This window comes from Physella acuta, unplaced genomic scaffold (assembly GCF_028476545.2).
Source record: "Physella acuta isolate Inbredline_101_S28 unplaced genomic scaffold, ASM2847654v3 ptg001030l, whole genome shotgun sequence".
NCBI lineage: Eukaryota > Metazoa > Mollusca > Gastropoda > Physidae > Physella > Physella acuta.
In genome coordinates, this window is record NW_026732547.1 from 240,790 (window position 1) to 258,164 (window position 17,375).

At 46.0% G+C, this 17,375-nt stretch overlaps 1 protein-coding gene across 1 annotated transcript in view; it reads left to right on the forward strand.

Annotated features, from left to right (window-relative positions):
* LOC131954800 (uncharacterized) overlaps window positions 1-17,375 on the forward strand; it is a 153,155-nt gene that overhangs the window by 35,281 nt on the left and 100,499 nt on the right. Inside the window, exon 4 of the mRNA XM_059318588.1 lies at window positions 9,151-9,224. Coding sequence (XP_059174571.1) covers window positions 9,151-9,224 — 74 coding nt within the window. The remainder of the gene's footprint in view (window positions 1-9,150; window positions 9,225-17,375) is intronic.

The window sequence follows — 17,375 nt, forward strand, 5'->3', positions numbered from 1 at the left end:
AACTGTATGGTACACAGTTAGAAGACACCTAACTCTAAAGCACAAACTGTGATGTGTTGACTTCCAAATGACGTTTATCAAATTAAATTTCTGATCACGGCCCAATCGAACTTTAAGTATCAGTTGGCAAGTCATGTTTCATTTGGGTGAGGACGGGAGGGGGGGGGGGGTGAAGTCATGTTTGATTGGCGGGGTCAAGTCATGTTTCATAAGTCACAATACAAGGATAGAGTTGACTGGACGCACCCCCCCCCCCCCAAACTGATGTTTGCTGACCGAGTGCAGCATATTTGATGGTCTCTGGGAGGCGCCACTGGTCGGCTGCTAGTATATTGATCCGGCCACTCTAGGTACAAACGTTCAATCTATTCAATAGATGCGCGCTCACACTGGGATATGACGGGGGGGGGGGGGGCAAGACTATCCCGCCAGTGAAACGAACTTGTGAAAGATTGGTTTGACCTGAGGGGATTGAATTAGACGCTGGTGATTTTCATCTTTGTTTTGATGAAATTAGTTTTCGGGTATTTTTTTGTTTCCTATGGAGTTGTTCGGTATTTGGTATTGTCTCACTACCAGAGGGCGCCCGTCCGTCTTGTGTTGCTTGTTAAAAATTCCAGGACGGAGTTCCCAAAGTTTGAAATTGCCCGCCCCCCGGGCGAATTGAACTTGTTAGAATCTGCCGTCTGCCACAGTCTCGGGAACATCATTAAATACAAGATCGTGTTCTCTTAGCACTTTCACTGACTGTCTCTCTCTCACACACACACACACACACACACACGTACATACACACACAGACACGTACATACACACACAGACACGTACATACACACACAGACACGTACACACACACACAGACACGTACACACACACACAAACAAGACACGTTCACTGACCTTGTCTCACACACACAGACACACAAACAGACACACGCACACACACACGTACACACACACGTACACACACACACGTACTCACACACACGCACAAACTAGACACGTTCACTGACCTTGTCTCTCTCACACACACAGACACACACACATACACTCAAACACACATACAAACTGGTCACGTAACTCAACTTGTTACTGTCTACGTAGAAAAAACTAGTCACTTCAAAAGATCATGTCACCGTTTACCAAGTTTTTTTTCGGTCTATAGGCGGTCTTGTGTTCTGGTTTTTGGTCAAACTTGTCCAAAATGTAGGTGGTAAGTCCATGCTCATTGTATTCTTACATGACTGACCTCATAGAAATTGACCTGTGATTTATCTGCTATACGTACACGTATTCCAACACTACTCACCTTCTTACCTACCTGTCCGTTTACACAACTGACCGGATATACTTACCTGTATGTGGCACCGCCCCCTTCACCCCTCATACCCTATTCATGCGTCTGCCTTATGCGTCAAGTCACCTATTGTCACCATTCAACGCTTCTCGTCATCAGTTGTCACCAATAGTCACCAGTTGTCACCAGTTGTCACCAATCGTTCACCAAAAATGAACTACGCTACGATAACAAAAATAACTTTAAAAAAAACCGATCAAAACGTCAATATTTGAATGTCTGAAAACGTTTACATCAAAACAAAAGTGCTTTAAAGCTTTAAACAGTTTCAAGGTTATCAGTCATGTAGAATCAGTCATGTATAATCAGTCATTTAGAATCAGTCATTTGTTTTAGTCATGTATATCAACCAGGTGCACCATTCATGCATATAAACAAGGTGCACCATTCATGTATATCATCCAGGTGCATTATTCAAGTATATCAACAAGGTGGACCATTCATGTATATCATCCAAGTGCACCATTTATGTATATCAACAAGGTGCACCATTCGTGTATATCATCCAGGTGCACCATTCATGTATATTATCCAAGTGCACCATTTATGGATATCAACAAGGTGCACCATTCATGTATATCATCCAGGTGCACCATTCATGTATAGCAACCAGGTGCACCATTTATGGATATCAACAAGGTCCACCATTCATGTATATCAACCAGGTGCACCATTCATGTATATCAACCAGGTGCACCATTCATGTATATCAACCAGGTGCACCATTCATGTATATCAACAAGGTGCATCACTTATATCAACAAGGTGCACCATTCATGTATATCAACAAGGTGCATCACTTATATCAACAAGGTGCACCATTTATGTATATCAACAAGGTGCACCATGTATATCAACCAGGTGCACCATTCATGTATATCAACAAGGTGCACCATCCCCGGCCAATGATTACAGATACAGACGACTGACCCCGGCGCCACAGTGCGTGTCGTCTGCTGCCACTGACTGCAGACGATAATTTGATGAGTTTCCCGCGCTTGGTACTCCCCGACCCTGCGCGTGCACAAGCCACGCCCACCTGCTTTCCCCCACACCCGAAGGTGGCCGCACCCAGGGGCTGTGTCAATTGATTTACCATCAATGGGATGGTTTACCATCCTGATCATACCATCCAACCAATTAGTGCATCTGCTGCTGGAACTAATCGATTACTTGTAATCGTCTTGCGGAATTCTAAGTTTCCGATTACTTTTCTAATGGCCCTAGCAGAACATTTAGTTTTGATCCAGTCTAGAGCAGAACACCACCCACCCCTCCCCACCCCACTCCACCCCCACCCCCACCTGTCGATGGACGAGCAGGGCACGTGCCGTAGCTCCTCCCACATCCACTCATTAGCTAATCCAACACCACCCGTACAGCTCACACAACAGATCACCTCACAGTTCCCACACTCATCACCAATCACCCCACAATCCCCTCCCACGCAACAGATCACCTCACAGTTCCCACACTCATCAGATCACCACATAACCTGCATCCAGCCCCCCCCCCACACCACACATATATCCCCTGACTATCCCCCCCCCCAACACACACTACTCTAATACAACACCGCCCCTCCCGTCCCCACCACACCATTGAACACCTTAGTTCCACCTGTAAACACCTTGGTCCTCGTTGATGTTGCTCCCCCCCCCCACACTGGTGTGTGTTAGGATGAATTTCCAGTCAGACGATGGGATCATGCGGGACCCTTACTGGGGTCATGCGGGTCCCTTACTGGGGTCATGCGGGACCCTTACTGGGGTCATGCGGGTCCCTTACTGGGGTCATGCGGGACCCTTACTGGGGTCATGCGGGTCCCTTACTGGGGTCATGCGGGTCCCTTACTGGGGTCATGCGGGTCCCTTAGTCATGCGGGTCCCTTACTGGGGTCATGCGGGTCCCTTACTGGGGTCATGCGGGTCCCTTACTGGGGTCATGCGGGTCCCTTACTGGGGTAATGCGGGTCCCTTACTGGGGTAATGCGGGTCCCTTACTGGGGTCATGCGGGTCCCTTACTGGGGTCATGCGGGTCACTTACTTGACTCCAACTCGGACTCCTAAAGTAAAGAACAACAAATCTGACTTGAATTTTCTTATGTCTTTACATTGTTTCCAATTAGAATATGAATAATTAATGACGGTTTACAGATTGCTCTACACAGATGTCATGTACAGATGTCATGCACCGAGAATACAATTTTTTTGAGGACATCTGGATATTATTTGTAAATTAAGGGGAAATAACTCTCTAACTGGAAATAAAGGGGGATTACTTGTTTTTATTATTTACATTGAATAAATAAAGCACTTGGATAAAAGATGGGTTCGGTGCTAACGAAAAAAAATGAAATTAAAAAAAAATTGATTGATTTTCTAATTGATTATCTTCACGTATGAGAATAACCAAAGGAGTATACGTGTGCAGGATATGCATTGTGTAGGACATACATTGTGTATGATAGGATTTTCTTGTTTTAGTACTTTTTGTTTATTTACATCTAACTATTTAACACTAATTATTTAGTAATTATCTGTGCAACATTGTACATTACGTCTAATCTTTAAAAAAAATCAAACAAAAAATATTTTGACATTTTTATTGCGTAATTATTCGCGCTATAATCTAACAGCTGATATCTAAAAATAGATTAATAAAAAGTTTTAATGGGTCGGGCATGACCTTTGACCGTTTGACCTCTGACGGTTTGACGGTTTGACCGTTTGACCTGGTGAAAATATTTTTGTATGACTTATCAAGTTTGTTATGGTCGTAGTTGGTGGCTCAGTTTTGTGCTCAGCCCTTTATTTGTCCTGGCAATAATTGGTACCTCAGTTTTGTGCTCAGCCCTTTATTTGTCCTAGCAATAATTGGTGGCTCAGTTTTGTGCTCAGCCCTTTATTTGTCCTGGCATTAAAATCGATAGACCTGCAAAGACTGCGAGAAATATTGATTGGTTCTGTACCAGCTACCTACGTGTTTGTATTCTCAATAATTTAACGCTGCCAATCGTTTAATTAGTGTTTGATTAGAGGTGTCTAATTATCTCATTATGCTGTAGAGTATTGAAGATCTCCCTGAACGAAAAATGCAACCGATGTCAATTTAGTTTCAACGAGCGCCCAAGTGTGTCGGAACATTTTGTAAAAAAATGTTTTAATCGGCCAAAAAACATCCCGATGTCAGTGATTAACTACTAATTAGCTATTAATTTAATGTTGTTTCTGTCAAATGTTATCGTTTAGAAACGATAAATACCTAACGATACATACTTTTACAATCAAATATTTATGATTAGCGATATTTAGTGATCTGTACTTGAGATCAGTATTGGAGTATTTAAAAATTACTAGTTAGGAATGGGAAAATCTACAAATTAAAGGGAATGTATAAAAAAATATCAAGTCATAAAATCAAATAAACTTGTAAGACACTCAAATTTAAACAGACACCATAAAAAATCTAACTGGAGTAGTCTGCCTTTATTTGTAAACACGCCGGAAACTCGACCGGCTCAAAATCCAACATGGCTGCCATGTCGAAACTTGACGGCGGCATAATTTAATGGAGCCCATGTACCACACACAATTTACTCAGCTCTAATGGGTACCCGGCAATAATTGTGTAGCATCACGTGGTTTTTGTCACTCTCGATAGTTACTTATACATGCCGTTGCTATGGAAACGGTTTTAATGTGAGAAAGCTGCGATACCATCCGCTGTTTTTTTAATGGAAACCTGAAACTGGACATGGTTGGTGGGGAATTAGAATTCGCCCTCACACTCATCAGTGGTGTCCTCGCCCTCACACTCATCAGTGGTGTCCTCGCCCTCACACTCATCAGTGGTGTCGGCCTTAGGCCAACTCATTCACCAGCCCCCACCCCCACTCCCCCACACACACTCCAGTCGTCTGTGTAGTACGTCACCTTTGATGTATGCGTCATCAATTTATGCCGTCTCAATGGCTGCTCCTGGGACCCCATCAAACCGGAAGTGCTGCACTAGAAGGGCCATTGTTTCTAGAGCTCAGCCATAGCCTCAGCCCCGGGCCGCGGGACCCCGGGGGTCTCCTGCTAGGTTTCCTGACACAGGCCAGGGGAGGGGACTCTCGCTCGTGGTGGGTCAGGTTACAGCAGACGATCAGGTTAATGGTTCTCTGCAAGTCTGGCACCGTACAGGACCTGTCACGTGGGTCAGTCACGTGGACCTCAGTCACGTGGGTCAGTCACGTGGACCTGTCACAGTGACTTGCTCGATAGTGTCCATGACCTTTGAACTGATGCGAGTTTAAAATCGTGTAACATTGATGAGAACTGATGTCTCTCTGCGCATGCCCATTCACGCTCTGTAGCAGTAACGTCACAATCACACCATACAACAATAAAATGTTGGTTGTTCAACAAGAGAGGTTCCAAATGTAAAAATTGATGAACGTTTCTTGGTGTTTGATATCATTAATTAATTAAGTTACTTTAATGTTAATTGAAATTATTGACGGCAATAGACCGGAAACTTCCGATATTAGCAACAAACACAGACATCCTTGTTATGGTTAGGGTTGGGTTCGTAGCGACTCGTGTCGTCAGGGTTGGCTTTGTAGTGATTCATGTCGTCAGGGTTGGGTTCGTAGAGATTCATGTAAGTAGGTTTGGGTTTGTAGTGATTCACGTCCATAGGGTTGGGTTTGTAGTGATTCACGTCCATAGGGTTGGGTTTGTAGTGATTCACGTCCATAGGGTTGGGTTTGTAGTGATTCACGTCCATAGGGTTGGGTTTGTAGTGATTCACGTCCATAGGGTTGGGTTTGTAGTGATTCACGTCCATAGGGTTGGGTTTGTAGTGATTCACGTCCATAGGGTTGGGTTTGTAGTGATTCACGTCCATAGGGTTGGGTTTGTAGCGACTCATGTCATGAGGCTTGGATTGAGCTACTGCTTGTTTCAATCATGTTTCGATTGAGCTACTGATTGTTTCAATCATGCGTGGATTGAGCTACTGCTTGTTTCAATCATGTTTCGATTGAGCTACTGATTGTTTCAATCATGTTTCGATTGAGCTACTGATTGTTTCAATCATGTTTCGATTGAGCTACTGATTGTTTCAATCATGCGTGGATTGAGCTACTGCTTGTTTCAATCATGTTTCGATTGAGCTACTGATTGTTTCAATCATGTTTGGATTGAGCTACTGATTGTTTCAATCATGTTTGGATTGAGCTACTGATTGTTTCAATCATGCCCACGTTGAGACAACTTTCCCTCACCCCACCCAGCTAACCGGAAGGTGAAGGACGTTAACATGGCTGACTGAACGCTGGCCACATTAATTATTATTTGATTAGCCGTACCGAATTACAAGGTGATGGATTTGACAGTGTAAAATTACTTGAATTTTTTTTCCTCAGTGATAGGGAGGGGAGGGGGTGGTTGTAATATGTGGGGGTAACGTTGACCTTAGAGCCACATCCATGGGGGGGGGGGGGGGGGTGGGGTTGTGGTGGGGGGGTCAATGTGAACTGGGTATGAAACATCGAGAAATTATGGGATGGCCAGATTTGAACTTTGAACCTCCAGGTTATTTTCTGTACCGGAAGTTGCGTAAAATGTCTGACGGTACATCGGTCTGGTGTGGGTGTGGTGTGGATAGAGATGTGAGGGTGGGTGGGAAGTGTTGGGTCGTGTGGGGGGGGGTGAATGTAGTGGGGGTGTGGTGTGTAGATTGTCTTAGAGTAGTTAGAGTGGGGTAGAGTGTGGGTGAGTGGGGTGGTGTGTGGGTGAGTGGGGTAGAGTGTGGGTGAGAGGGGTGGTATGTGGCTAAGTGGGTTGTATTTGAAAGACCTGCCCCAACGAAAGGGGGGGGGGCGGGGTAGACACTGACAATAATGACATGTATGGGGGGGGGGAAGAGGCGAGGTAGTGACTGACAATGATGACGACATGTAAAGATGGGAGGGGGGGGGCGGGGTAGAGACTGACAATAATGACATGTATAGATGGGGGGGGGGGGGGGCGGGGTAGAGACTGACAATGATGACGTGTAAAGATGAACAGCGACAATGTTCACGTTTGTTCACTGACTGAAATGAACTTTCTCCCCCGCCCCACCCCACCCCCTCCCTGGTGTTATCGGGTTCAGCGAACTAAAACAAGTTTCCTAGACGCAACATTCTCCAATCAGGGGCCGCTACTCCGTCAGTTGTTCGCTAGTACCCAACAAGGGGGTAAAGTGCGAACTGAAAGATAAAGAGTTCGTTTTGAACGAATCCAATTTGATACGTGAAGTTTGGCGCCATCTTAAACCCAGCAGACGTGAGTAGGCGTCATGGGACACGACCGAATGTTCCAGACTTTGGTTCTGTGTTTGTGTCGTCTGCTCCTCCTGTTAAATTGTTTGAATGTTTCATCATTTCACTTGTGGGGTCGGTGTCACTTGTCCACCAACACCTAAACACCTGAACACCACAACACCATCACCCCTCAACAACACCACAACACCTCAACACAACACTACAACACCTCAACAACATCTCAACACCACAATCCTTTGGTCGTGCAGGTTTAAAAAAATTGATACTAGCGGCCGTATCGTCCGTGTGTTAGTGTGTGTGTGATGTGTGTGTGTGTATGTGTATGATAACGTGTATGACAAAACGTCAGTGAGATCAAAATAGTGTGTTTTGTAACACATCTATATATAGTGTGTGTTGTAACACATCTAAATATAGCGTGTGTTGTAACACATCTAAATATAGTAACACATCTTAATGTAATAATTGTTCCGTCACATTTGAATGTAGTGAGTGCTATAAAACAATAAAGCAGAGAAAAAGTTTGGAGAGGGGTGACCGGGGGGTGGGGAGGGGTGGCCGGGGGGTGAGGGGTGGCGTGGGGGTGTGGGGTGGCGTTGGGGTGTGGGGTGATCACTCGAGCATGTTGTACACGTCTGCTGTCAATGCTTGTCACGTGTTGCCTGGAAATGCAAATATTTAAATGATGTGAAGCTCTGGAATTGTGGGATTGTCTGACCCCCTTTTGTAGCCTCCCCTGATTGTGTGTTGTTATTCAATGTCAGGTACCCTCTGTTTGTACACAGTTGTCGCCCTTGGTGGTGTGTGAGTTGTGTTGTGTTGTGTTGTGTGTGTGACAAATGTTCACGTGAAGTTAACAGTTTACGTGTGATAGACTTTTGGTTGAGGTGGACTAGTGTGCTGGGGATTTGTAAGTATGTTGACAATTGTTTCGTAGTTTGGTTTATTTGTTTTCATAGTGAACGTATATTTTCTTGATAATTATTATATATATATATATATATATATAGCATTGTGTAGTTTGTCTTAGTTTTGTCTTGTATTATGTACACCTTCCCCCGACATAGAGTCTAGAACATATGACATAAATCACAACTTTAGTTCTAGAAGATCCGAACTGTTGAGTTGCTTGCTTTGTTTTTCTATTCAGAGATCAACATTTAAATGTAGCATTCTGTGTCTTCTGTACGGTTACAGGAATATACAGACGCCACATTAATGAAGGTATTGAAACCTCCTAAATAGTTACTGACAAAATCCGATCGTGAATTATTTAAGTCGGGTGTGTGTCTTGACATCCGCCGAACCCCTGATACTGACTTACCGAACCACCTGGGTTCGATCTAACCCAGGTTAAAAAACCACTGCTCTAGCCACTACCCACACCATCATTAGAGCAGCATTAAACGGGCATCACGTGACCTCCCCACCCCTGTACCCAATGAGTGTGTGACGTCAGCTTATCTCCTCTCCACAGGCCTGACGTCACAACTCCCCACACCACAGGATCGGATCCTCCACACGCCGGAAGTTGGAGGTCAAGTTTTAAAGGTAAGATTTGTATGCCTGTCTGTCTGTCTGTCTGACTGCCTGCCTGCCTGCCTGTCTGCCTGCCTGCCTGCCTGCCTGTCTGCCTGCTTGCCTGCCTGTCTGTCTGTCTGTCTGTCTGTCTGTCCCTTTGTCTGTCTGTCTGCTGCTAGTTAGCTAAAGCACTTGTGTCACCTGTTCAGAATATTTTACTGTCTCTGACTTGACATTGGTTGTTTTTGGATAAAGAGGTAAGATTTCACACTTCAGGCTGTAACAGAACCTCTGCATGATGTTGGGGTGTAGCCTTGATGTTGGGGTGTAGCCTTGATGTTGGGGTGTAGCCTTGATGTTGGGGTGTAGCCTTGATGTTAGTTGATGTTGGGGTGTAGCCTTGATGTTAGTTGATGTTGGGGTGTAGCCTTGATGTTGGGGTGTAGCCTTGATGTTAGTTGATGTTGGGGTGTAGCCTTGATGTTAGTTGATGTTGGGGTGTAGCCTTGATGTTGGGGTGTAGCCTTGATGTTGGGGTGTAGCCTTGATGTTAGTTGATGTTGGGGTGTAGCCTTGATGTTAGTTGATGTTGGGGTGTGGCCTTGATGTTTGTTGATGTTGGGGTGTAGCCTTGATGTTAGTTGATGTTGGGGTGTGGCCTTGATGTTAGTTGATGTTGGGGTGTAGCCTTGATGTTAGTTGATGTTGGGGTGTAGCCTTGATGTTAGTTGATGTTGGGGTGTGGCCTTGATGTTAGTTGATGTTGGGGTGTAGCCTTGATGTTAGTTGATGTTGGGGTGTAGCCTTGATGTTGGGGTGTAGCCTTGATGTTAGTTGATGTTGGGGTGTAGCCTTGATGTTAGTTGATGTTGGGGTGTAGCCTTGATGTTGGTTGATGTTGGGGTGTAGCCTTGATGTTAGTTGATGTTGGGGTGTGGCCTTGATGTTTGTTGATGTTGGGGTGTAGCCTTGATGTTAGTTGATGTTGGGGTGTGGCCTTGATGTTAGTTGATGTTGGGGTGTAGCCTTGATGTTAGTTGATGTTGGGGGGGGGGGTGTAGCCTTGATGTTGGGGTGTAGCCTTGATGTTAGTTGATGTTGGGGTGTAGCCTTGATGTTAGTTGATGTTGGGGTGTAGCCTTGATGTTAGTTGATGTTGGGGTGTAGCCTTGATGTTAGTTGATGTTGGGGTGTAGCCTTGATGTTAGTTGATGTTGGGGTGTAGCCTTGATGTTAGTTGATGTTGGGGTGTAGCCTTGATGTTAGTTGATGTTGGGGTGTAGCCTTGATGTTAGTTGATGTTGGGGTGTAGCCTTGATGTTAGTTGATGTTGGGGTGTAGCCTTGATGTTAGTTGATGTTGGGGGGGGGGTGTAGCCTTGATGTTAGTTGATGTTGGGGGGGGGGGGTGTAGCCTTGATGTTGGGGTGTAGCCTTGATGTTAGTTGATGTTGGGGGGGGGGTGTAGCCTTGATGTTGGGGTGTAGCCTTGATGTTAGTTGATGTTGGGGTGTAGCCTTGATGTTAGTTGATGTTGGGGTGTAGCCTTGATGTTAGTTGATGTTGGGGTGTAGCCTTGATGTTAGTTGATGTTGGGGTGTAGCCTTGATGTTAGTTGATGTTGGGGTGTAGCCTTGATGTTAGTTGATGTTGGGGGGGGTGTAGCCTTGATGTTAGTTGATGTTGGGGGGGGGTGTAGCCTTGATGTTGGGGTGTAGCCTTGATGTTAGTTGATGTTGGGGTGTAGCCTTGATGTTAGTTGTTGGGGTGTAGCCTTGATGTTAGTTGATGTTGGGGTGTAGCCTTGATGTTAGTTGATGTTGGGGTGTAGCCTTGATGTTAGTTGATGTTGGGGTGTAGCCTTGATGTTAGTTGATGTTAGGGTGTAGCCTTGATGTTAGTTGATGTTGGGGTGTAGCCTTGATGTTGGGGTGTAGCCTTGATGTTGGGGTGTAGCCTTGATGTTAGTTGATGTTGGGGTGTAGCCTTGATGTTAGTTGATGTTGGGGTGTAGCCTTGATGTTAGTTGATGTTGGGGTGTAGCCTTGATGTTAGTTGATGTTGGGGTGTAGCCTTGATGTTAGTTGATGTTGGGGTGTAGCCTTGATGTTAGTTGATGTTAGGGTGTAGCCTTGATGTTAGTTGATGTTGGGGTGTGGCCTTGATGTTAGTTGATGTTTGGGTGTAGCCTTGATGTTAGTTGATGTTGGGGTGTGGCCTTGATGTTAGTTGATGTTGGGGTGTAGCCTTGATGTTGGGGTGTAGCCTTGATGTTGGGGTGTAGCCTTGATGTTAGTTGATGTTTGGGTCTAGCCTTGATGTTAGTTGATGTTGGGGTGTAGCCTTGATGTTAGTTGATGTTGGGGTGTAGCCTTGATGTTAGTTGATGTTGGGGTGTAGCCTTGATGTTTGTTGATGTTGGGGTGTAGCCTTGATGTTAGTTGATGTTGGGGTGTGGCCTTGATGTTTGTTGATGTTGGGGTGTAGCCTTGATGTTAGTTGATGTTGGGGTGTGGCCTTGATGTTAGTTGATGTTTGGGTGTAGCCTTGATGTTAGTTGATGTTGGGGTGTGGCCTTGATGTTAGTTGATGTTGGGGTGTAGCCTTGATGTTAGTTGATGTTGGGGTGTAGCCTTGATGTTAGTTGATGTTGGGGTGTAGCCTTGATGTTGGGGTGTGGCCTTGATGTTGGGGTGTAGCCTTGATGTTGGGGTGTGGCCTTGATGTTAGTTGATGTTGGGGTGTAGCCTTGATGTTAGTTGATGTTGGGGTGTAGCCTTGATGTTAGTTGATGTTGGGGTGTAGCCTTGATGTTAGTTGATGTTAGGGTGTAGCCTTGATGTTAGTTGATGTTGGGGTGTAGCCTTGATGTTAGTTGATGTTGGGGTGTAGCCTTGATGTTAGTTGATGTTGGGGTGTAGCCTTGATGTTAGTTGATGTTGGGGTGTAGCCTTGATGTTAGTTGTTGGGGTGTAGCCTTGATGTTGGGGTGTAGCCTTGATGTTAGTTGATGTTGGGGTGTAGCCTTGATGTTGGGGTGTAGCCTTGATGTTAGTTGATGTTGGGGTGTAGCCTTGATGTTAGTTGATGTTGGGGTGTAGCCTTGATGTTGGGGTGTAGCCTTGATGTTAGTTGATGTTGGGGTGTAGCCTTGATGTTGGGGTGTAGCCTTGATGTTAGTTGATGTTGGGGTGTAGCCTTGATGTTGGGGTGTAGCCTTGATGTTGGGGTGTAGCCTTGATGTTGGGGTGTAGCCTTGATGTTGGGGTGTAGCCTTGATGTTAGTTGATGTTGGGGTGTAGCCTTGATGTTAGTTGATGTTGGGGTGTAGCCTTGATGTTAGTTGATGTTGGGGTGTAGCCTTGATGTTAGTTGATGTTGGGGTGTAGCCTTGATGTTAGTTGATGTTGGGGTGTAGCCTTGATGTTAGTTGATGTTGGGGTGTAGCCTTGATGTTATTTGATGTTGGGGGGGGTGTAGCCTTGATGTTGGGGTGTGGCCTTGATGTTAGTTGATGTTGGGGTGTAGCCTTGATGTTAGTTGATGTTGGGGTGTAGCCTTGATGTTAGTTGATGTTGGGGTGTAGCCTTGATGCTAGTTGATGTTGGGGTGTAGCCTTGATGTTAGTTGATGTTGGGGTGTAGCCTTGATGTTAGTTGATGTTGGGGTGTAGCCTTGATGTTAGTTGATGTTGGGGTGTAGCCTTGATGTTAGTTGATGTTGGGGTGTGGCCTTGATGTTTGTTGATGTTGGGGTGTAGCCTTGATGTTAGTTGATGTTGGGGTGTAGCCTTGATGTTAGTTGATGTTGGGGGGGGGGGGTGTAGCCTTGATGTTAGTTGATGTTGGGGGGGGGGGTGTAGCCTTGATGTTAGTTGATGTTGGGGTGTAGCCTTGATGTTAGTTGATGTTGGGGTGTAGCCTTGATGTTAGTTGATGTTGGGGTGTAGCCTTGATGTTAGTTGATGTTGGGGTGTAGCCTTGATGTTAGTTGATGTTGGGGTGTAGCCTTGATGTTAGTTGATGTTGGGGTGTGGCCTTGATGTTAGTTGATGTTGGGGTGTAGCCTTGATGTTAGTTGATGTTGGGATGTAGCCTTGATGTTGGGGTGTAGCCTTGATGTTGGGGTGTAGCCTTGATGTTGGGGTGTAGCCTTGATGTTGGGGTGTAGCCTTGATGTTAGTTGATGTTGGGGTGTAGCCTTGATGTTGGGGTGTAGCCTTGATGTTAGTTGATGTTGGGGTGTAGCCTTGATGTTAGTTGATGTTGGGGTGTAGCCTTGATGTTAGTTGATGTTGGGGTGTAGCCTTGATGTTAGTTGATGTTGGGGTGTAGCCTTGATGTTAGTTGATGTTGGGATGTAGCCTTGATGTTGGGGTGTAGCCTTGATGTTGGGGTGTAGCCTTGATGTTTGTTGATGTTGGGGTGTAGCCTTGATGTTAGTTGATGTTGGGGTGTAGCCTTGCTGTTAGTTGATGTTGGGGTGTAGCCTTGATGTTTGTTGATGTTGGGGTGTAGCCTTGATGTTAGTTGATGTTGGGGTGTAGCCTTGATGTTAGTTGATGTTGGGGTGTAGCCTTGATGTTAGTTGATGTTGGGGTGTAGCCTTGATGTTAGTTGATGTTGGGGTGTAGCCTTGATGTTGGGGTGTAGCCTTGATGTTAGTTGATGTTGGGGTGTAGCCTTGATGTTGGGGTGTAGCCTTGATGTTAGTTGATGTTGGGGGGGGGGTGTAGCCTTGATGTTGGGGTGTAGCCTTGATGTTAGTTGATGTTGGGGTGTAGCCTTGATGTTGGGGTGTAGCCTTGATGTTGGGGTGTAGCCTTGATGTTGGGGTGTAGCCTTGATGTTGGGGTGTAGCCTTGATGTTAGTTGATGTTGGGGGGGGGTGTAGCCTTGATGTTGGGGTGTAGCCTTGATGTTAGTTGTTGGGGTGTAGCCTTGATGTTAGTTGATGTTGGGGTGTAGCCTTGATGTTAGTTGTTGGGGTGTAGCCTTGATGTTGGGGTGTAGCCTTGATGTTAGTTGATGTTGGGGTGTAGCCTTGATGTTAGTTGATGTTGGGGTGTAGCCTTGATGTTAGTTGATGTTGGGGTGTAGCCTTGATGTTAGTTGATGTTGGGGTGTGGCCTTGATGTTTGTTGATGTTGGGGTGTAGCCTTGATGTTAGTTGATGTTGGGGTGTAGCCTTGATGTTGGGGTGTAGCCTTGATGTTAGTTGATGTTGGGGTGTAGCCTTGATGTTAGTTGATGTTGGGGTGTAGCCTTGATGTTAGTTGATGTTGGGGTGTAGCCTTGATGTTAGTTGATGTTAGGGTGTAGCCTTGATGTTAGTTGATGTTGGGGTGTAGCCTTGATGTTGGGGTGTAGCCTTGATGTTAGTTGATGTTGGGGTGTAGCCTTGATGTTAGTTGATGTTCGGGTGTAGCCTTGATGTGTGCACAAGAAACACCACCCAGGCCAGCTGTACGTCTTCCCTATACACGACACTGACCAGCGTGACGTCATATTGGCCAAAATTTGACCGCCATATTTATCCTTTGTTAATCCAGCTCTCCAGAATTTCTGGATAATTGTGGATACTTTTTTCGATGAAAACACAACTATCCAGTGACGGTAATGGATAAACCATAGCTGTGTGGTTAAGGTAATTAGGCTAATTATAAACGAACTGCGTGTGAGCTGTCCTAATTAGACGGCACACCAGGTGTCCAGGTAACAAGTCAGTTATTGATGAGCTAGCATTAGCCCCGCCTACATTCAACATCAGTCCCACCTACAATCAACATTAGCCCCGCCTACAGTCAACATTAGCCCCGCCTGCAGTCAACATCAACCCCGCCTACAGTCAACACCATCCCCGCCTACAATCAACATCTGCCCCGCCTACAGTCAACATCAGCCCCGCCTACAAACATCAGCCCCGCCTACAAACATCATCCCCGCCTACAAACATAAGCCCCGCCTACAATCATCAGCCCCGCCTACAGTCAACATCAGCCCCGCCTACAATCAGCGTTAGCCCCGTCCAAATTCAACGTTACACACCTGCATTAAACGTTAACACCGCCTAGATTTATAGTTAGCTCCGCCTAGATTTATGGTTAGCTCCGCCTACATGCCACACTAGCCTGGCCCACAGTTATCAACAGCGATAGACATTGAACCACACACAGCAATCTGACGTCACACATTACCCCCCCCCCCCTCCCCGACACACACATTCTTACAGCCCTGTCATTGCCCGTGCTCACCCAACCCTCGCCACCACCCAACCCTCGCCCACACCCAACCCCACCCCTTGTATGCCCACCCTCCACAAGTAAGACCTGCTACAACAAATGGCGCCCGTCTACTGGCCGGCGTGTGGTGACACTCAGGTGTCCCAGGTGCCACCAGCCATCCCATCACACGTGAGCCATAACTCACGGACCAGAAACCGTCAAGTGTGACGCCTCACTTTACGCCGGTCTTATTGTGAGGAGCCGGTGTGCCGGTCATTGACATGTGAGGAGCCGGTTTGCCGGTTATGTAAATGTGAGGAGCCGGTGTGCGGTTATGTAATGTGATGTGCCGGTTATGTAAATGTGAGGAGCCGGTGTGCCGGCTATGTAAAAGTAAGGAGCCGGTGTGCCGGTTATGTAATGTGATGAGCCGGTGTGCCGGTTATGTAATGTGATGAGCCGGTGTGCCCGTTATGTAAATGTGAGGAGCCGGTGTGCCGGTTATGTAATGTGATGAGCCGGTGTGCCGGTTATGTAATGTGATGAGCCGGTGTGCCGGTTATGTAATGTGAGGTTGTAGGCGGCAGGTGTTTTAAAAATGTTGAGTTGGGAAGAATTTAAAAATGATGTGTACAAAATACCCTGAGTTCTAAAAATAGATTAGTTCTAGCAGATCGCAGTGGGGGAGGGTCGGGGGAGTAGTTTGATGGAAAGCTTGTTTACATGCGTGGGCTGGGGGTGTGGGGCTTGGGGGTGAGGGGGAGTGGGGGAGTAGGCTCCGTGGTGCGAGGTTAGTCTCTGGAATAATTGTGTGTGTGTGTGAGTGTGTGAGTGTATATATCTGCAGACAGATATAATTACATGTGCCTACTGGCCATAGACTGGGTTATGAAGATGTCAACAGAGAAAACGCGAAACGGTATACAGTGGACATTGTGGAGCCAGCTGGATGACCTGGACTTTGCTGACGACCTGGCCCTCCTTTCTCACACACAACAGCAAATGCAGGATAAAACCAACAGGGTTGCAAATTTTTCTACATGCCTGGGTCTGAACATCCACAGAGGGAAAAGTAAAGTTCTCAAAGTCAATGCATCAAACAGCAACCCTATAACACTGGCAGAAGAAGCCCTAGAAGAAGTGGATAGATTCACCTACCTTGGAAGTATTGTTGATAAGCAGGGTGGGACAGAAGCAGACATAAAAATAAGGACGGGTAAGGCAAGAGCAGTCTTTAACCAACTAAAAAATGTTTGGGGTTCGGGAGATTTAACCCTTAGAATAAAAATCCGGATCTTCAACACACTAGTAAAACCTGTTTTACTCTATGGAGCCGAGACATGGAGAATAACTGCTATAAATAAGAAGAAAATACAATCATTTATAAACGCATGTCTCAGAAAGATCCTGCGAATTCGCTGGCCTAAAACCATCAGAAATGATGTTCTATGGCAACGGACAAATCAACTGCCAGTGGAAGTAGAGATCCTCCAGAGAAAATGGAAATGGATTGGCCACACACTCAGGAAGCCTGTATCCAGCATAACAAGACAGGCCCTCACCTGGAATCCACAAGGCAGGAGGAAGAGAGGCAGACCAAGAAAGACCTGGAGACGTGACCTGGAAGAAGACACCAAGAAGATTGGATACACCTGGGGACAGTTGGAGAGACTAGCCCTGGACAGAGACGTCTGGAAAGCTCTTGTCAGCGGCCTATGTCCCAGTAGGGACGACAGGCAAACATGACATGACATGACAATATTTCTATGCTCTAACTAAAGTGAGTTCTGAATTGTTACATCAATCCCCTCCCCCCTCCCCCCCTGCAGTGTACTTAACAGACTGTCCTATTTCAACTGTTTGACGCCATGGTTTATTCAGACGAGAATACCACGTGACCTGTGCCACCACCGGATGACGTCATCACAACGACATTATTAATTCACGCCTCATTGAAAC